This window comes from Tachyglossus aculeatus, chromosome X1, assembly GCF_015852505.1.
Source record: "Tachyglossus aculeatus isolate mTacAcu1 chromosome X1, mTacAcu1.pri, whole genome shotgun sequence".
Taxonomy (NCBI): domain Eukaryota; kingdom Metazoa; phylum Chordata; class Mammalia; order Monotremata; family Tachyglossidae; genus Tachyglossus; species Tachyglossus aculeatus.
Window position 1 is genome coordinate 9,319,000 of NC_052101.1, and position 21,288 is coordinate 9,340,287.

The 21,288-nt window shown below is 42.5% G+C and overlaps 1 protein-coding gene across 7 annotated transcripts in view; it reads left to right on the forward strand.

Annotated features, from left to right (window-relative positions):
• ARHGEF10 (Rho guanine nucleotide exchange factor 10) overlaps window positions 1-21,288 on the forward strand; it is a 131,095-nt gene that overhangs the window by 68,036 nt on the left and 41,771 nt on the right. For all 7 annotated transcript variants that reach the window (XM_038772937.1, XM_038772938.1, XM_038772939.1 and 4 more), the window contains 3 exons: window positions 2,270-2,440; window positions 5,118-5,263; window positions 9,006-9,187. In XM_038772937.1, coding sequence (XP_038628865.1) covers window positions 2,270-2,440; window positions 5,118-5,263; window positions 9,006-9,187 — 499 coding nt within the window. The remainder of the gene's footprint in view (window positions 1-2,269; window positions 2,441-5,117; window positions 5,264-9,005; window positions 9,188-21,288) is intronic.

Consider the following 21,288-nt stretch of genomic DNA (forward strand, 5'->3'; position numbering starts at 1 on the left):
GCCACTAACCTCCTCACTGTGCCTCATTCTCGCCTGTCCCGCCGTCAACCCCTGGCCTGGAATGCCCTCCCTCCGCATATCTGCCAAGCTAGCTTTCTTCCTCCCTTCAAAGCCCTACTGAGAGCCCACCTCCTCCAGGAGGCCTTCCCACACTGAGCCCCCTCTTTCCTCTCCCCCTCCCCATCCCCCCCGCCCTACCTCCTTCCCCTCCCCACAGCACCTATATATATGTTTGTACAGATTTATTACTCTATTTTACTTGTACATATTTACTATTCTATTTATTTTGTTAATGATGTGCATCTAGCTTAATTCTATTTATTCTGATGACTTGACACCTGTCCACATGTTTTGTTTTGTTGTCTGTCTCCCCGCTCTAGACTGTGAGCCATTTGTCGGGTAGGGACCGTCCCTATATGTTGCCAACTTGTACTTCCCAAGCGCTTAGTACAGTGCTCTGCACACAGTAAGCACTCAATAAATACAGTTGAATGAATGAATGAATAGTAAGTTCTTCTGTACCATGAGCAAAGAATGATGAAGCAAGTGACTAGTGCCCCAATGCCACTTGTGGAAGATGGAGCTCTTGAGTCGCTTCTTTAGTAGCATTAATGGGAGTGCATCTAGACAAAATGGAAGCCACTGCTAATGCTTTGTAGCAAAACCTAAGGGGAAGGCTCATGCCCTGAATTGTTTGTACAGATTTATTACTCTATTTATTTTACTTGTACATATTTACTAGTCTATTTATTTTGTTAATGATGTGCATTTAGCTTTAATTCTGTTTGTTCTGACGACTTGACACCTGTCCACATGTTTTGTTGTCTGTCTCCCCCTTCTAGACTGTGAGCCCGCTGTTGGGTAGGGACCGTCTCTATATGTTGCCAACTTCCCAAGCGCTTAGTACAGTGCTGTGCACACAGTAAGCACTCAATAAATGTGATTGAATGAATGAATGAATTGGTACAATAACGGAAGCCCCTTAACCCGAAAACCACTTCCACATATGCGGGAAGACAGCAGTACCATCCTGCGGGCTGAAAAAGGAAGTTAGCCGCAGGCGCTTGAGGAACTATTTCACCAGTTCTTTCAGTTAAGTTGTGCTATCCCCATCCTTCTGCCCTTCCCATATCAATCCCCCCCCAACCCCACCCTGTCACCCAACCGTTAGAACCACTGCGTCACTGAGTCGCGGTCCATCATGTTCTGCCTTACTTCTACTTAGAGTGAAATGTACGCTTTTCTCTCAAGAAAAGTTGAGGTACTTCAAAGGTCAAAATATCACAAATTACATTTTTGTGATTTTAAAATTCCCTACATGCCGCAGGTAGGGAATGGAAGTGTCTCTGAGGGCTGTTATGCCGGGATTTTTAATGGAAGATTCCCATCCTTTAGAAAACCAATTCCTGGCTAGTCTTTCGGGAGCTGGGCAATGTCAACAGCCCGTTCAGTGTGGAACCAACTGAAATAGCGAGGCACTCTTCTTTCTCGTCCTCGTCCCCCTCATCATCTTGCTGTGACGACAAGTGGCACTCGCTGTTCCTAGAAAGGTTGTCCCCTTTCCCAAGGAGAGGCGTCTCCTCTTAGTTATTCAGATCAGGCCTGACATATCGAAAGAGGATGGCATTATCCTGCTCCTTGTAAACCACTGAAAACAATCCAACTTCTGAGTTCCAGCACAGTTTGGAGGGGGAGTATGGAAAGATTAAAAGGGTTTGTTAGTCATTAAGCGGAGGCTGGAGATTTAATCATCTACCTCAGAGTTTATCCTTCAGAATAGGAATAAGCAAGTTGGAGGGTATATAGAAGGAGGAGTTACCAGACAACTTCGAGAGTCACGTCGATGTGGCGTAGTTTGGATTTGGGGTTTCAACAAAAGAGGATAAAGGGTGGCATTTTATATTTTCTTGGTATTAAAGATTTTTAGGAGTTTGAGGTGGCCATACTGATTTACGGCCTACAGAACCTCCCCCTCCCTCTCATTTTCCCTCCGCCCTCTTAGTTGTGCCTCGGTAAAAGCCAAGGATTCCTTTTCTGAAAGGGCTGCTCAAATGTTCTGCCAAGCAGTGATTCATTGGAATGAATGTTCCTTCCAAGGTGCTTAATTTATTTTTCATTACAAGTAATTAATACCACCGCCCTCACTTCCAGTCTTCAGCTCATCAATGAAGGGATTGTTGGGAACTAGATCTTCACCTCCGAGAGCCGTCTACTTTCTTATTCGTCGCGAGTCATTCCTCTCCTCTTTTTGTTGCTTTGTTTTCCAAAGGACATGCTGAAGAATACGAGTAAAGGGCACCCCGACCGCTTGCCTTTACAGATGGCTCTTACAGAGCTGGAAACACTAGCAGAGAAGTTAAATGAACGGAAAAGAGATGCGGACCAGCGATGTGAAGTTAAGCAAATAGCGAAAGCCATTAATGAAAGATACCTGAATAAGGTGGGGAGCTTTTCTTCAACTTTGGCCCTGCTCATTCGACTATATTGAGCGCTTACTAGAGAGGCGGCGTGGCTTTGTGGATAGAACAGGGAGGGACCTGGGTTCTAATCTCGCCTCTGCCACGTCTGCAGTGTGACCTTGGGCAAGGCACCTTATTTCTCTGTACCTCATTCATTCAATCGTATTTATTGAGCGCTTACTGTGTGAAGAGCACTGTACTAAGCGCTTGGAAAGTACAAGTCAGCAACATATGGAGACGGTCCCTACCCAAAAACGGGCTCACACCTCAGTTGCCTCGTCTGTAAAGTGGGAATGAGTGTGAACCCCATGTGTCGAACCTGATTAAATTGTATCTACCACAGCACTTTAGAACAGTGTTTGACACATAGTAAGTGCCTCACAAGTACTATAATAATGTTTTTAGAGAAGCAGCGTGGCTCTGTAGAAAGAGCCTGGGCTTGGGAGTCAGAGGTCGTGGGTTCTAATCCCGGCTCCACCACTTGTCAGTGTGTGACTTTGGGCAAGTCACTTCTTTGGGCCTCAGTTACCTCATCTGTCAAATGGGGATTAAGGCTGTGAGCCCCATGTGGGACAACCTGATTACCTTGTATGTCCTCCGGTGCTTAGAACAGTGCTTGGCACATAGTAAGCACTTAGCAAATGCCACCATCATTATTATTAGTGGAAAGAGCCTGGGCTTGGGAGTCATAGGTTGTGGGTTCGAATCCTGGCTCTGCCACTTGTCTGCTGTGTGACCTTGGGCAAGCCACTTAACTTCTCTGTGCCTCAGTTCCCTCTTCTGTAAAATGGGGATTAAGACTGTGAGCCCCATGTGGGACAACCTGATTACCTTTTGTCTGCCCCAGTGCTTAGAACAGTGCTTGGCACATAGTAAGCACTTAACAAATACCATCCCTGTCATTATTATTATTGTTATTATTATTATTAGAAGGGAGAGAGAGCTGGGGAAAAGAGGGCTTATTATTAGTAATAATAATAATAATGGCATGTTTTAAGTGCTTACTATGTGCAGGGCACTGTTCTAAGCGCTGGGGGCAGGGATGCAAGGTGATCAGGTTGTCCCACATGGGGCTCACAGTCTTAATCCCCATTTTCCAGATGAGAGAACTGAGGCACAGAGAAGTGAAGTGACTTGCCCAAAGTCACACAGTTGACAAGTGGCGGAGCCGGGATTTGAACCCACGACCTCTGACTCCCAAGCCCGTGCTCTTTCCACTGAGCCACGCTGCTTTTCTGGGAAGCAGGGAATCAGGGAAGGCCTCCTGAAAGAGATGTGACCTTAATAATGTTTTGATGGCTGGGGGAGCAGCATAGCTTCGCAGGCTTAGGAGTCCGAGGTCGTGGGTTCTTATCCCAGCTCTGCCACTTGTCTGCTGTGTGACCTTGGGCAAGTCACTTCACTTCTCTGTGCCTCACTTACCTCATCTGCAAAAATGGGGATTAAAAGTGTGAGCCCCACAGGGGACAACCTGATTACCTTGTATCTACCCTAGTGCTTAGAACAAGACAGCGCTCTGCATACAGTAAGCGCTCAATAGATATGATTGAATGAATGAACAGTGCTTGTCACATAGTGAGTGCTTAACAAATTCCATAATTATTCTTATTTATTATAATCTGACCAAGAGCTGTAGGTCAATAAAAATTCCTTTAACTGGAAGAGCAAGCGTATGTTCAGGAAAGGGGATGGTGAGGGCTGTGAGCAAGTGTTTCCGGGGCTGGTGGGAGAGCTCTCAGTCCCAGATAGCATGGCCTAAGGAAAAGGCCGCGGCCCCGGAAGCCAGAGGAACGGGATTCTGATCTTGGCCCTGCCACTTTGCTGCTGTGTGACCTTGGGCAAGTCACTCGACTTCTCTGGGCTTCTGTTCCATCTGTAAAATGGGGATCAAATACCCGTTCTCCCTCCTACTTTTAGACTGTGAGTCCCACATGGAACAGGGACTGTGTCTCATTTGATTAAGCTGCATTTACCCCAGTGCCTAGTAGAATTCTTGGCACACAGTATGTGCTTAACAAACATCATTATTATTATTATTATTATTATTATTATTATTATTATGGCAGTGGTAGTGAAATAATACTTCACGTAAGCGTGAGCCACACAGTCGCAAGTGGAGGAGAGCCATATTCATTCATTCAGTCATTCATTCAATCGTATTTATTGAGCACTTACTGTGTGCAGAACACTGTACTAAGCGCTTAGGAAGTACAAGTTGGCAACATATAGAGACCGTCCCTACCCAACAGCGGGCTGTATGTAGTCCGTGAGTCACAGTGGGCCACCCTTGTGAGTCACAGTGGGCCACCCTTGGGAAAAAATGTACGTGCTGTGAAATCACATTAATAGAAGTCATAGGTGGGTAGGTTTCTTATGAACCTGAAATTATGCAAATTATTCAGTTATCTGCTTCTCATGCCCGTCCGCTATCCCACACAAAGCAGACCAGAACATGTTTTTAACTAGCTTGTGATTTATAGAAATTTCTTCATTTCCAAATAATAAATGCCGTTTTATATGTGCATTGAACAGAGCAAAAATCGTAAGTTGTAAAGTCTACCTTAAAGCGTCCACTCCCCAAACAAGGGGCTGTTATTTTTCCGCAAAGTCAGTCACATGGCGTGTGTAAATGATTATTTTTCATGCTCTAATGTTCAGCTGCTCAGCAGTGGAAACCGATACCTCATTCGATCCGATGATATGATAGAAACAGTTTGCAATGACAAGGGGGAGATTGTCAAAACCAAAGAACGTCGGCTCTTCATGTTAAACGACGTATTAATGTGTACCACCGTTAGCCCCCGGTAAGTACAGATTTAGTTGGCTACATCAGCTGATTCCACTTTGTGATTTTTGTAAACTCACCATGGCCAGGGAACTTTGCTGATTTTTTTTTCCTTTTAATTGTATATTGGTTTTGAAATCTCACTGAAGAAGAGCCTGTGTGTTATTTCCAGTTAGCAGCCATCATTTGAAGCTGAAGTTTTCAAGCTTAGTTGATTAGTGACAGTGTCCTCCCCGTGACCAGTGACTAAATACCAATTTACAGCTTGAGAAAGAGCCAGGCTTAGAGACAACAGTGTTGGCATACATTGGTGGAAACATTGAGTGGGATGTTCAGGAAGTTTGAATTCCCTGGTCCATCCTGTCTTTGTATATTTTGCAGCCAGCTTCCCTCACATACAGTTCCATTGTAAACTCTATTTCATCCCCTGATGCATCGTCTTTAAATAAACCCCAAATCCGATCGTATAAACAAATTCAGGAGAAACGATTCAAATCATAGATTTTTTTTTCATTACTAGTAGCATTTATTGAGCTCCTAGTATGTGCTCTGTATCGGTGCTTGCAAACATACAATTGAAATAAAATGTTTCCTACCTTCTAAGAACATTAAATGCAAATTCCATTTATTCATGATCAGGTGTTTATTAATAACGATAATATCTTTTAGGCTGTCCCTATGTACTAAGTGCTGGAATGTACAAGGGGTTCATATTGGACACAATCGCTTCCCCTTGTGGGGTTCACATTCTAAGAGGGAGATCTCAAACTGGTATTTTATCCCGATTTAAATAGATGAGGAAACAGAGACTCAGAGAAGTCAATAATAATAATAATAATAATAATAATGGCATTTATTAAGCACTTACTATGTGCAAAGCACTGTTCTAAGCACTGGGGAGGTTACAAGGTGTTCAGGTTGTCCCATGGGGGGCTCACAGTCTTAATCCCCATTTTACAGACGAGGGAACTGAGGCCCAGAGAAGTTAAGTGACTTACCCAAAGTCACACAGCTGACAAGTGACAGAGCTGGGATTTGAATCCATGACCTCTGACTCCAAAGCCTGGGCTCTTTCCACTGAGCCACACTGCTTCTCACCGAGCCATGACATTCCCAAAGCCATATGCCAGGCAGTCAGCTGAGCTGGCATTAGAACTAAGATCTCCTGAATCTAACATCCTACCCTCTTCAGGCCTTCGGTCAACTCGTTTGTGAAGCCTAATCTTTTCATGTGTGCAAAACTTTTCATTTCTGATATGCAATATTATCAATGTCCTATCCCTTTTTAAATCATATTCAAGTCATGTTCAGAGTGGCCTGGTATCAAAGCCACAGAGTAGAAATGATAAAGTGAAAATATCCAAATTTCCTTTCCTATTCATTCATTCAAACGTATTTATTTAGCTCTTACTGTGTACAGAGCACTGTACTAAGTGCTTGAGAGAGGAAAATAGAACAGTAAACGGACACATCCCCTGCCCACAATGAGCTTACAGTCTAGAGACTTCTTCACTAAGAAGTCAGCCCCTGAGTTCTAGAGTAAAGATGCAAGAGTGAAGCTGTAAGTCAACGGAAATACAGGCAATCTTCAGCAACTTCATTGACGCCGTCCTCTTCTGGTTCTCTTCCCATCCCTCCAGGAGCTCTTTCTCCTTCTCACTCTCTTAGGCTCCTCCTCTGCCTCCCATCCCTGCCCCCTGGGTCCTCTTCTCTTCCCCATCTCCACCCTCTCCCTCGGAGAACTCCTTCACTCTCGCGGCTTCAACTACCATCTCTACACCGATGCTTCCCAAATCTGCATCTCCAGCCATGATCTCCCTCCCTCTCTGCAGTCTCGCGTTTCTTCCTGCCTTCAGGACATCTCTACTCGGTTGTCCCAGCGATACCTCTGACGTAACATGTCCAAAACGTGTTCTCGTCTTCCCACCCAAACCCTGTCCTCCCATTGTCTTTTCCATAACCGTAGGCAGCATCACTACCCTCCTTGTCTCTCAAGCCTGTAATCTCAGCATTATCTTTCAATCATTCATTCAGTCGTATTTTTTGAGCACTTACTATGTGCAGAGCACTGTACTAAGTGCTTGGGAAGTACAAATCGACAACTTATGGAGATAGTCCCTACCCAACAATGGGCTTACAGTCTATAAGGGGGAGACAGACTACAAAACATGTAGACAGGTGACAAAACATGTAGACTGGTGGCAAAACATGTAGACAGTATCTTCAACCTACTAGTCAATCTGTCACCAAGTCCTGTCAGTTCTACTTTCACAACATCACTAAAATCTGCCCTTTCCTCTACATCCAAACTGCTACTACTCTGAGCCAAGCATTTATCCTATCCTGCTTTCACTACTGCATCAGCCTCCCCACCGACCTCCCAGCCTCCTCTCTCTCTCTCCCCACTCCAGTCCATATTTCACTCTGCTACGTGGATCCGTTTTGTAAAAAAAAGTTCAGTCCATATATGCCCACTCCTCAAGAACCTCCGGTGGTTGCCCATCTATCTCCCCATCAGACGCACCTTGTCTTCAAGTTAAATGCAATCCATCAGCTCTCCCCCTCCTACCCTACCTTACCGATTTCATACAAAACCCAGCCTGCGCACCTAACTTCTTTAATGGCAACCCACTCACTCTACCTGAAACCCATCTATCTTGCCACCAACCCAATGCCCTTATTACTACCTCTTGCATGAGAAAACGTTCTCCTCAGATCCTGTTCCAGCGCTTAGAATGGTGCTTTGCACATAGTAAACGCTTAATAAATGCCACCATTATTATTATTATTATTATCCAACAGGCCACTACTCTTCGCTCCTTCAAATCCTTAGTAAAACCACATCACCAAGAGGTCTTCCCTAATCCTCCTTTTGCCCTACTCTCTCTCCCTTTTACTTTTTCTGTGCAATTGAATGCATACCCTTTAAGCAGTTGATATAATAATAATAGTAATGGCATTTATTAAGTGCTTAATATGTGCAAATCACTGTTCTAAGCGCTGGGGAGGTTACAAGGTGATCAGGTTCTCCCACGTGGGGCTCACAGTCTTAATCCCCTCGTTTTCCAGATGAGGTAACTGAGGCCCAGAGAAATGAAGTGACTTGCCCAAAGTCACACAGCTGACAGTTGGCGGAGCCGGGATTTGAACCCATGACCTCTGACTCCAAAGCCCGGGCTCTTTTTCCACTGAGCCCTGCTGCTTCCCAGCCACATATTCCACCCCTTTTTCAGCCCCACAGCATTTGATTACCTATCCGTAGTTTATTTTTTTTTTCTGTCTTCCGTCTGGACTGTAAGCTCCTTGAGGATAGGGAATACTTGTGTCAGCTAGAGTTAGTAGATTGCCATTAGAGGAGTGAGGTGTACAGGCTGGGTTGGAGTAGAAAATCAGTAAGGTAGGGTATGAGTGGGGGAACTGGTTGAGTGCTTTGAAGTCGATGATAAGATGCTTCTGTTTGATGCGGAGATGGACGGCAACCACTGGAAGTTCTTGAGGAGTAGGTATATATAGACTGAATTTTTTTTAGAAACATATTGTATTATACTATGCCAAGTGCTTAATTTGATGCTCTACATGTGGCAAGCTCTCCCAAAATACCACTGATGGATTGATTGTCTTTTTCTAGAAAAATTGGTAAGTTGCATGCCCTTTGTTATTTGCAGTTCAGGATATGTTTTTCCTCTCCTGACTTGGAAAACAGAATTCTCTCTGAAACTTACTATTCATCACACCAAATGCGAATTCTCTGCTTTTTCCAGCACTTTACCTGAAAGTGGTACTACCGTATCAACTAGCCAAAGATATTTATTAAAATGGAGTGTTCCTCTTGGACATGTCAGTGTCATAGAATATGGGAGTAGTGAGGGCCAAGGAGAGAACAACCATTACCCACCTCTGTATTCCGCCGAAAGCTTTGCTTCTGTTGCTAATTTGAAGCCAAGTAAGTGCCGATCCAGTCCGTGTGTCTGTATATTTAACGTTTCCTACTGAAACTAAATTTCTGAGGCCTGGGACTTCTACTACCGTTGGCAATTTCCCACATCTCTGCATGACTGTACTGTGTGTATACTGATGAGCATTTGAAAGGGCTGTGATTTTCATTTTAACAAAGGGTGCTATTTTTTTCATGATACTCGTTAAGTACTTACTATGCAGCGTGGCTTGGTGGAAAGAGCCTGGATTTGAGAGTCAGAGGTCGTGGGTCCAAATCCTGCCTCCGCCACTTGTCTGCTGTGTGACCTTTGGCAAGTCATTTAACTTCTCTGTGCCTCAGTTCCTTCATCTGTAAAATGGGGATTAAGACTCTGAGCCCCACAAGGGACAACCTGGTATATAGCCCAGCACTTAGAACAGTGCTTGGCAGGTAGTAAGTGCTTAATAAATACTTTAATAATAATAGCAATAATAATATACTAAGCACTGGGGCAGATTCAAGCTAGTCAAGTTGGATGCAGTGTGTATCCTACATGGGGCTCACAGTCTTAATCCCCATTTTGCAGATGAAATAGCTGTGAGCCCATTGTTGGGTAGGGATTGTCTCTATTTGTGGCCAAATTGTACTTTCCAAGAGCTTAGTACAGTGCTCTGCACACAGTAAGTGCTCAATAAATATGATTGAATGAATGAATGAATGAAGTGATTTGCCCAAGGTCACACAGCAGACAAGTGGCGGAATCGGAATTGGAACTCAGGTCCTTCTGATTCCCAGATCCATGCTCTATCCACTAGGCCGTGCTGCTTCTTAAGTTCATTCATTCATTCAATCATATTTATTGAGCGCTTACTACGTGCAGAGCACTGTACTAAGTGCTTGGAAAGTACAATTTGACCACAGATAGGGACAATCCCTACCCAACAACGGGCTCACAGTCTAAAAGGGGGAGATAGACAACAAGACAAAACATGTAGACAGACATCAGTGGGGATTAAGAGTGTGAGCCCCATGTGGAACAGGGACTGCGTTCAACCCGATTAACTTGTATCTATCTTAGTGCTTAGAACAGTGCTTGGCACATAGTAAGCACTTAAAAAGTACCATAATTATTCATTATTATTGGAGCCACTTCTCTTGCTCTTGGATTTGTTCCCTTTATTCGCTCACCACTCAGCCCCACGACACTTACATACATATCCATCATTTATTGATATTAATGTCTGTCCCCCCTCTAGACTGCAAGCTCGTGGGCAGGGAATGGGTCCATTTATTGTTGTATTGTCCTCTCCCAAGCGCTCTGCATACAGTAAGCGCTCAATAAATATGATTGATTTATTGCTCACTCACTCTGACCTGGAAGTTGGCACCTCATTCTAGACTGTGAGCCTGTTGTTGGGTAGGGACTATATCTGTTGCCGAATTGTGCTTTCCAAGCGCTTAGTCCAGTGCTCTCCATGCAGTAAGCGCTCAGTAAATGCGATTGAATGAAATTCTTTCACAGGCTGATTACAATGAGCTTGAAATGTTTTATTTTTTCCTTTTTCAAACATATGCTCTTTTGGTTCTTCCTAGTTTATATATGAAACTATATATACTTCCATTGAACATGTTCCCTGTTTTGTTATAATACACACTTTCGCTATACGTTTTGGGTAGAACACTACTAGGGAATTAACAAGTGTCTGGCCGTCATCCTGAGCCTCCTTAGACAAAGTTCGCCCTGGTTCCCCGAGAAATAGCATGTGTTTGGTGTCACGGCAGGTAAGTACTAGAGCATGAGTTTGCCTTAATGCATGATTTTGCAAGAATGCAATTCCTGTGTTATGAAGTCCGGGACAAATAAATATTTATTTATTTATTTTATTTGTACATATCCTATTTATTTTATTTTGTTAGTATGTTTGGTTTTGTTCTCTGTCTCCCCTTTTTAGACTGTGAGCCCACTGTTGGGTAGGGACTGTCTCTATATGTTGCCAATTTGTACTTCCCAAACACGTAGTACAGTGCTCTGCAGATAATAAGCGCTCAATAAATACAATTGATGATGATGTAAAATCAACGTTTAAATGGTAACAGTGTTAAATTGAAGTGATTTAGGGTCTGAGTGATTCATTAGATTGTAGTCTCATTGTGACGGGGGAATGTGTTATGTTGTTCTATTGTTCTCTCCCAAGCCATAGTACAATGCTCTCTGCACACAGAGTTCGATCATGGCAATGGATTGATTGATTGATTAGTAGGGTAGGAACTAGGATAATAATAATAATGATGGCATTTATTAAGCGCTTACTATGTGCAAAGCACTATTCTAAGCACGAGGATAAAATCCTTCGGGCAAGCATACATTTTCAACGTCCCTAAGTGACTGGCCAATTAAAAAAAAACAAACCAAAAAAACAAAGCTTGTAGTTTGCCTTATGGAGTTTTTGTGTTATTGAACTGTTGATTGGTTTGATAGTGCAGTAGGTCTTGATTCAAAACATGCAATATCTTCAGGTCCTACCTCATATACCTCATATTTTCAGAAGCTCGTTATGGGCTGGGAATGTGTCTGCTGATTTTGTTACATTTTCTTCCAAGCACTTAGTACGGTGTTCTATACATAGTAAGCGCTCAATAAACACCATTGATTAATTGATATTGCTTTCTTACTCTTCCACTGCATTCATTCATTCATTCAATTGTATTTATTGAGCGCTTACTGTGTGCAGAGCATGTACTAAGTGCTTGGGAAGTGCAAGTTGGCAACATATAGAGATGGTCCCTACCCAACAGCGGGCTCACAGTCTAGAAGGGGGAGACAGAGAACAAAACAAAACATATTAACAAAATAAAATAAATAGAATAAATATGTACAAATAAAATAGAGTAATAAATATGTACAAACATATATACATGCAACTCCACCCCAACAGAAAAAATAATTGTTGATAATAATAATAATAAAAAGTGGTATATATAAAGTGCTTACTATGTGCCAAGTACTGTAGTAGATACAGAGAAGCCATGTGGCTCAGTCGGAAGAGCCTGCATTTGGGAGTCAGAGGTCGTGGGTTCTAATTCCGGCTCTACCACTTGTCTGCTATGTGACCTTGGGCAAGTCACTTAACTGTTCTGTGCCTCAGTTCCCTCATCTGTAAAATGGGGATTAAGACTGTGAGCCCCATGTGGGACAACCTGATTACCTTTATCTCCCCAGTGCTTAGAAGTGTTTGGCACATAGTAAACGCTTAACAAATACCATCATCATTATTATTATTATGCAAGATAATCAGGACATACCAGGAATTGCAAATTACAAAATGCTTCTGAAATACCAATTTTCTTAGAAAAAGACAGTCACTCAATCAGTGGTATTTATTGTATTGTCCTCTACCGAGCATTTAGTGCAGTGCTCTGCACACAATCAGCAGCATGGTCTCGTGGAAAGAGCTTGGTCCAGCGCTTAGAACAGGGCTTTAAACATAGTAAGCGCTTAATAAATGCCATTTTTTTTAAAAAAGGCCATTGAACAGGGTTTATAATCCCAGCTCTGCCAAGTGCTTGACATGTGACCCTGGACAAGTCCCTTATTTTCTCTGTGCTTCAGTTTCCTTAAGTGTAAAATGGGGATTAAATATCAGTTTTCCTTCCTACTTAGATTGAGAACCTAATGTAGGCAGGGACTATGTCCAACCTGATTAACTTGCATCTACCCCAATACTTAGAACAATGCTTGACACAGAGCCAGCACTCAACAAATGCAATGGTAATAATAATCAAACAGTTAACTGTATTTACTGAGCACCTACTGCGTGCAGAACACTGTACTAAGTACAATATAATGTAGGTTGGTAGACATGTTCACCATAATAATAAAAACTCCTCACTCTGGGCTTCAAGGCTCTCCATCCCCTCACCCCCTCCTGCTTCACCTCCCTTCTCTCCTTCTCCAGCCCAGCCCAGTACAGTGCTCTGCATGTAGTAAGCATTCAATAAATATGATTGAATAAATAACAATAAAAATAAGCACTCAAAATCATTAATTGAAACTGATATTGAACAGAAATATAAATGTCAGTGTTGATCCATTCATTTTCCTTCTGCTTTCCGTTGTTGGTTTATGTCACTTGGTTGCTATGGAAACAAGTGTGGGACTGAATTTGATGGGATATGCTGTAGGGTTTCTTTCTGAAGGTACCAGCTTGTAGGATATTTTCATTAGAAACTGATCAAGTTGCAGTTCTAAAATTGAAAGACTATAAATGTCTTGTTAGGAAAAGAAAATTTGGGATCTCAAGGCAGTGCTGATTCACTGACATTTGAGCATATAGAAAAACAAAGTAGTATGAATGAGAAAATGTGAAGGAAGTATTTTTGGTCCATTGTAGGGCTAAGAAATGGTATTTATTGAGCACTCTCTTGAAACAGGGCTCTATACTAGGAGTTTGGGACGTATAGAATAAAGATATGACACATTTCCTGCCCACAGGAAGCTTACACTCACCCAGAGGAAACAAACGTAGAACTAGAGTGGCCAGTATAAGCACATGAGTATGCATACATACAGAGATAATAAGGAAGGTGTAAACAAATTCGGAAATACTAGAGTTGGCTGAAGGAATGAGACAACTCTAATCTATGTCTAGATCAGATGGTGTTTTAACACAAGTGAAGATTTATTCATTCATTCAGTCATATTTATTGACCATGTACTGTATGCACAGCACTGTTCCATTCATTCATTCATTCAGTTGTATTTACTGAGCGCTTACTGTGTGCAGAGCACTGTACTAAGCGCTTGGGAAGTACAAGTTGGCAACATAGAGACGGTCCCTAGCCAACAACAGGCTCACAGTCTAGAAGGGGGAGGCAGACAACAAAACAAAACATGTGGACAGGTGTCAAGTCGTCAGAACAAATAGAATTAAAGCTAGATCATTACCAAAATAAATAGAATAGTAAATATGTACAAATTAAATAAATAGAGTAATAAATCTGTACAAACATATGTACAGGTGCTGTGGGGAGGGGAAGGAGGTAGGGCTGGGGGGATGGGGAGGAGGAGAGGAAAAAGGGGGCTCAATGTGGGAAGGCCTCTTGGAAGAGGTGAGCTCTCAGTAGGGCTTTGAAGGGAGGAAGAGAGCTAGCTTGGTGGATGTGGGGAGGGAGGGCATGAGGAATGAGACATCTCTAATCTGTGTCTAGATCAGATGGTGTTTTAACATAGGTGAAGATTTATTCATTCATTCAGTCGTATTTATTGACCACTTACTGTGTGCAGAGCACTGTTCCAAGCACTTGGGAGAGTGCAACACCATAAGCAGACACATTTCCTGCTTTAAATGAGAAATAATGGGAAAGTTAGATTCAATTATTGAAAAGGAAAACATTTAAGGAGACTTAGAAAGCCAATCGGTGCTGATGTATGAGCTGAAGCATTTAGAGATGAGACTAGAAAAGGACTGTTCTAGCCATCAAGTAGATTAAAAAAAAAAAATCAGAAGTAATTCTCCATCCGTTTTAAACAGACACATTTCTGTGGAGTAGGGGATGGGAAGTGGAGAATTCCCTTTACTGATATTTGAGGAGGCATTTCTCATTCCAGCTCTCTGCCACTGGCCTCCCGTGTGACCTTGGGAAAATCCTCAGTTTCCTCATTTGTAAAGTGGGAATAAAATAGACTATGAGCGCATGAGGGAGGGACTGTGACTGACCTGATAATTTTGTATTTACCCCAAGGCCTAGAGTATTGCAGGTCTAAATACCATTAAAAGAATAACAGAAACAAAAGAACCTTAATTTAGTTTTTCAGTACATGGCTCCAAGGACGTATAATAGTTTATAGCATTGGACAGCAGCAGTTCCCATTGATTTTTGCCAGGGAATTCCGTTACATCAAAGAAAACCTCATGGGCGTGATCTCAGTCTTACATTACGTGTTTCTATCTTTTTTATGATATTTGTTGAGCACTTACTATGTGCCAGGCACTTTACTAAGGACCTGGATAGGTACGAGATCAATCAGTCAATCATATTTATTGAGTGCTTACTGTGTGCAGAGCACTGTACTCAGCGCTTGGGAAGTACAAGTTGGCAACATATAGAGACGGTCCCTACCCAACAGTGGGCAGTTGGGTTGGACACAGTCCCCTGTCCCACAAAGCACTTGCAGTCTTAATCTCCATTTTACAGATGAGGTAACTGAGGCACATAGAAGTGAAGTGACTTGCCCACGGCCGCACAGTAGGCAAGTGGCAGAGCAGGGATTAGAAACCAGGGCCTCTGACTCCCAGGCCATTCAATCGTATTTGCTGAGCACTTACTGTGTGCAGAGCACTGTACTAAGTGCTTAATAATGATGGCATTGGTTAAGAGCTTGCTATGTGCCAAGCACTGTTCTAAGTGCTGTGGGGGGATACAAGATAATCAGGTTGTCCCACATGGGGCTCACAGTCTTATTCCCCATTTTACAGATGAGGTAACTGAGGCACAGAGAAGTTAAGTGACTTGCTCAAAGTCTCACAGCTGACAAGTGGCAGAGCCGGGATTCATTCATTCATTCAATCGTATTTATTGAGCGCTTACTGTGTGCAGAGCACTGTACTAAGCGCTTGGATTAGAATCCATGACCTCTGACTCCCAATCCCGGGCTCTTTCCACTGAGCCCCGCTGCCAGTGCTCTTTTCACTAGGTCACACAGTTTTGTAGCCTCAAATCCGATAACTCCATTCTGTCTTGCTACTTTTCCAGTATCTTTTTTTGGCCTTCCATATTTCCCACAAATTCCTGCCAATCCCTTTTCCTGTTCCTTCAGATAGTCTCTTCAGGATGTATTATTTTCCCCTTATGTTTCTTCTAGTCCCGCCTCACACTTCATCCCTTTACCCCCTCCTGATTAGCATCTGACCCTCGGAAGTTCTGAGCAAAAGCCATGGGAAACATCTGGGAACCTAGGCATTCCGGCTCAGTGGAAAGAGCACAGGCTTGGGAGCCAGAGGTCATGGGTTCAAATCCCGGCTCCGCCACTTGTCAGCTGTGTGAGTTTGGACAAGTCACTTAATTTCTCTATGCCTCAGTTACCTCATCTGTAAAATGGGGATGAAGACTGTGAGCCCCCATGGGACAACCTGATCATCTTGTAACCTCCCCAATGCTTAGCACATATTAAGCGCTTAATAAATGCCATCATTATTATTATTATTACTATTATTATTATTAAGAGAAAATTTAACTTCAACTTTAATTTAAGAATCTTTAACTGAAATATTGATTTTTCTGGAAAATGATTTATAAAAGTTTAGTTTGGGTTTCAAACAGAACCCATAACCTTCACATCACTCCACTTAGCTTTCAAATGTTCCATTTTTAAACAAATCACCAGGGTAGCCATGGTAACAGGTGGGCATGTGCAACGCAACTGAGAACCTCCAATGGATGGCAATTGTTGCATTAATGCAGCTGTAAAAGAGCTGATTCACTTACATAATAAGGGGAGAAGGAAGTTTACAGAGCAATGCATAAAAATAAATCTGGCTTTGGGTTTGACATTAAATGTACTTTTAGAAAGAGTAATTTGAAGATAGCAGGGGTATAAAATCAAAAGTTAACACGGCCTAACTAGAGCAATGGACTAATTATTCATGCATTGAGAAACTTTTAACTTCTTTCCTTTTTGAAGTCACGATTGTGGTGCTTTCAGTCGATCGTATCTATTCTAGACTGTGAGCCTGCTGTTGGGTGGGGACTATATGTTGCCAACTTGTACTTCCCAAGCGCTTAGTGCAGTGCTCTGCACACAGTAAGCGCTCAATAAATACAATTGAATGAATGAATCTATTGAGTGCTTACAGGGTGTAGGCCACTGAACCCTTTTCTTTTTTCTTTTTTTTATGGTATTCGTTAAGCGCTTATGAAATATCAAGCATTTTTCTAAGCTCTGGAAGAGATACAAGTTCATCAGGCTGAGTACAGTCCCTGTCCCACATGGGACTCAAATTCTGAGTAGGAAGGAGTAGGATTTAGAACAGTGCTTTGCACATAGTAAGCGCTTAATAAATGCCATTATTATCATTATTATTATTATTTAATCCCCATTTTACAGTTGAAGACACTGAAGGAAGTTAAGCTACTTCCCCAAGGCCTCATAGCAAGCTATTGACAGAGCAGGGATTAAAACCCAGATCATCTGACTCCAGATCTGTGATCTGTCCACTAGGCCACACTGCTTTTACTGCCCAAATCAGTATATTTTTTTATGTAAACTAGATTGAACGTTAAGAAAAAAAATGTTTGAGGCAACATGCATATAAGTATATTAGGGGAAAACCAAATTTCCAACACAGCTTTTAGAGTGACTCTGATGTCTCTGTTTTTCTAAGTAGATGCACCCTGCTCAGAGAAGCAGTGTGGCTCAGTGGAAAGAGCCCAGGCTTGGGAGTCAAGACGTCTTGGGTTCTAATCCCGGCTCCGCCTCTTGTCTGCTGTGTGACTTTGGGCAATTCACTTTACTTTTCTGTGCCTCAGTCACCTCCTCTGTAAATTGGGGATTAAGACTGTGAACCCCACAGGGGACAACCTGATTACCATGATAAGTGCTTAACAAATACCATCATTATTACACACACACACACACACACACACACACACACACACACACACACACACATTTATATACATGCTGTGGGCAGAGAACGTTTAATAATAATAATAATAATGGCATTTGTTAAGCGCTTACTACGTACAGCATGGCTCAGTGAAAAGAGCACGGGCTTTGGAGTCAGAAGTCATGGCTCAAATCCCAGCTCCGCCAATTGTCAGCTGTGTGACTTTGGGCAAGCCACTTAACATCTCTGTGCCTCAGTTACCTCGTCTGTAAAATGGGGATTAAGCCTGTGAGCCCCCCTGGGACAACCTGATCACATTGTAACCTCCCCGGACCTTAGAACACATGGTAAGTGCTTAATAAATGTCATTATTATTATTATTATGTTCCACGCACTGTTCTAAACACTACCAACTCTGTCATATGATTATATCATTCTCTCCCAAGCTCTTAGTACAGTTCTCTGCATACAGTAAGCACTCAATAAATGCAGTTAATTGATTGTTGTACACTCCACAACCCCTTCCTTGGAAGAAAGTGAGAGTCTGGAAACATTGAGGGGACTGTTAGAATTTGGAATGGTTCAGGGTAGTCGCTTCTCTTCATCTCTCTTATTTCAGGGAAAGGAATATTTAATGAACAGGATACCTGATTTGAGTCTTATATTGAGAATAAAAAAAATAAACAAACCCCAAGGGCCCTTCTGGGCAGTTTTCTTTTTTAATGCAAGTCATGTTTTAGATTAGGCTAACAATACCCCTAAAAGCTTTCAAGTTGCTTTTTAGCTGAGTTTTTGATAGTGCTTTCAACATCCTTAACGAGTTGTTAATTATCAGTGGAAATTCATTGTGGCCATTGAAAACTGTTTTAGCTGTGAATTCCAGAGCTATGATGAACTTATCCAAATGCACTTCCTATTTAAAACTGCTTACTAGTTGTGCAAAAAAAAAAAAAATACCCAAACAAGACTTGCTCCATCTACATTTAATTTTATATTTCTCTAGTGAACTAACGTTCTAAGGGTTGAAACTAAAATAAAACTATCTTAGCCCTATTAACCTGATTCATTGTTTTTTGAAACAGAAAGACATAACGTACTGTGAAGGAAGGGAAACCGATTCCATATGGAGCTGTGTAATAGAATCTAACTTTGTTTATATATGAGAAGCTTGGAGGGTAGCTTTAATTGACCTGGACTAGAGATCAGATTAAGCGACGGAAGACCGCATATTGAGGTTTATTTTCTTTAAACATATAGTGAATTGTTAGCTTTTTATATAAGCAGTATTTTCTGAATTTAAACTAAAATGCAATTGATAGAAAAGTGACATTTTACATTATATTTTAGAAGAACATTATAAAGCAATGAGACAGTGAGTCCCATACCCAAGCGCTTAGTACAGTGCTGTGCACACAGTAAGTGCTCAATAAATACGATTGATGATGATGATATGAGGCAAGGACTGTGTCTGTCAGATTGTAGTGCATCTATGCCAAACGCTTAATACGGTGCTTGTCACATAGTAATCAATCAACAAGCAGTCATTTATTGGATGTGCAGAGCACTGTTCTAAGCATTTGGGAGAGCACAAGTCAACAGAATTAGCAGACACCTTCCCTGCCCACAACGATCTTACAGTCTAATAATAATAATAATGATGATGTGATGGTATTTGTTAAGCGCTTACAATGTGCCAAGCCTGTTGTAAGCGCTGGGATAGATACAAGGTTATCAGGTTTTCCCACATGAGGCTTACAGTCTTAATCCCCATTTTACAGATGAGGAAACTGAGGCCCAGAGAAGTGAAGTGAGTTGCCCAAAGTCACACAGAAGACAAGCGGCGGAGCCGGGATTAGAACCCAAGACCTCTGACTCCCAAGCCCGGGCTCTTTCCATTAAGCCATGCTGTCCAAAGAGGGAGACAGACATTAATATATGCAACAGTAATTATGGCATTTGTTAAGCGCTTACTTTGTGTCAAGCACTGTTCTAAACTCTAGGATAAATACAAGCTAATCATGGTGGAGAAGCAGCATGGCTCAGTGGAAAGAGCCCAGGCTTTGGAGTCAGAGGTCATGGGTTCCAATTCCGGCTCCTCAAATTGTCAGCTGCGTGACTTTGGGCAAGTCACTTCACGTCTCTGGGCCTCAGTGACCTCATTTGTAAAATGGGGATTAAGACTGTGAGCCTCCCATGGGGCAGCCTGATCACCTTGTAACTTCCCCAGTGCTTAGAACAGTGCTTTGCACATAGTAAGTGCTTAATAAATGTCTATTATTATTATTAATAATAATAATAATATTAATATTATTATGTTGGAGATAGTCCCTGTCCTACATGGGGTCGGCCTTAATCCCCTTTTTACAGATGAGGTAACTGAGGCACAGAGGAGTGCAGTGACTTGCCCAGGGTCACACGGCAGACAGGTTGTGGAGCCGGGATTAGAACCCAAGTCCTTCTGACTTCCGGGACTGTGCTTTATCCATTAATCAATCAATCAATCATATTTATTGAGCGCTTACTGTGTGCAGAGCACTGTACTAAGCGCTTGGGAAGTACAACTTGGCAACGTATGGAGACAGTCCCTACCCAACAGTGGGCTCACAGTCATTAGGCCGTTGTTGAATGGCAACTGCTCTATTTTGATTGGTACATTTTCCAAAAAGACTTGACAATCGACTGCAGTTTGACTGTAAAGCACGTAGTTCATTTTATTGTGTTCACAATCCTGGTGCTCTCCGGGCCGGCATATACTCCTCTGCCCTCACTCCATCTCATCACACCTTGGCCATGCCAGGCTAATACTGCCAACACCAGTTAAGAGGCCACAGTGGGTGTGGAACGGGAAAGGTTCAACTGTGGGATAGTCAACAGGGTGTAAATATAACTATACAAGGTGTATTTATCTGTTTTGATGCTATTGATGCCTGTCGTTTTGTCGTCTGTCTCCACCTTCTAGACTGTGAGCCCGTTGTTGGGTAGGGATTGTCTCTGTTGCAGAATTGTACTTTCCAAGTGCTTAGCACAGTGCTGTACACTCAGTAAGCGCTCAATAAATATAATAATGATAATAATGATGGCATTTGTTAAGCGCTTACTATGGGCAAAGCACTGTTCTAAGCACTGGGGAGGATACAAGGTGATCAGGTTGTCCCACATGGGGCTCACAGACTTAATCCCCATTTTACAGATGAGGGAACTGAGGCACAGAGAAGCTAAGTGACTTGCCCAAGGTCCCAAAGCTGAAAATTGGCGGAGACGGAATTTGGACCCACGACCTCTGACACCAAAGCCCGGGCTCCTTTCATTGAGCCATGCTGCTTCTCAGAAGAATGGCATTTATTTAAGCGCTTACTATGTGCAAAGCACTGTTCTAAGCACTGGGTAGGTTACAAGGTGATCAGGTTGTCCCATGGGAGGCTCACAGTCCTAATCCCCATTTTCCAGATGAGGTAACTGATTCCCAGAGAAGTGACTTGCCCAGAGTCACACAGCTGACAATTGGCAGAGCCGGGATTTGAA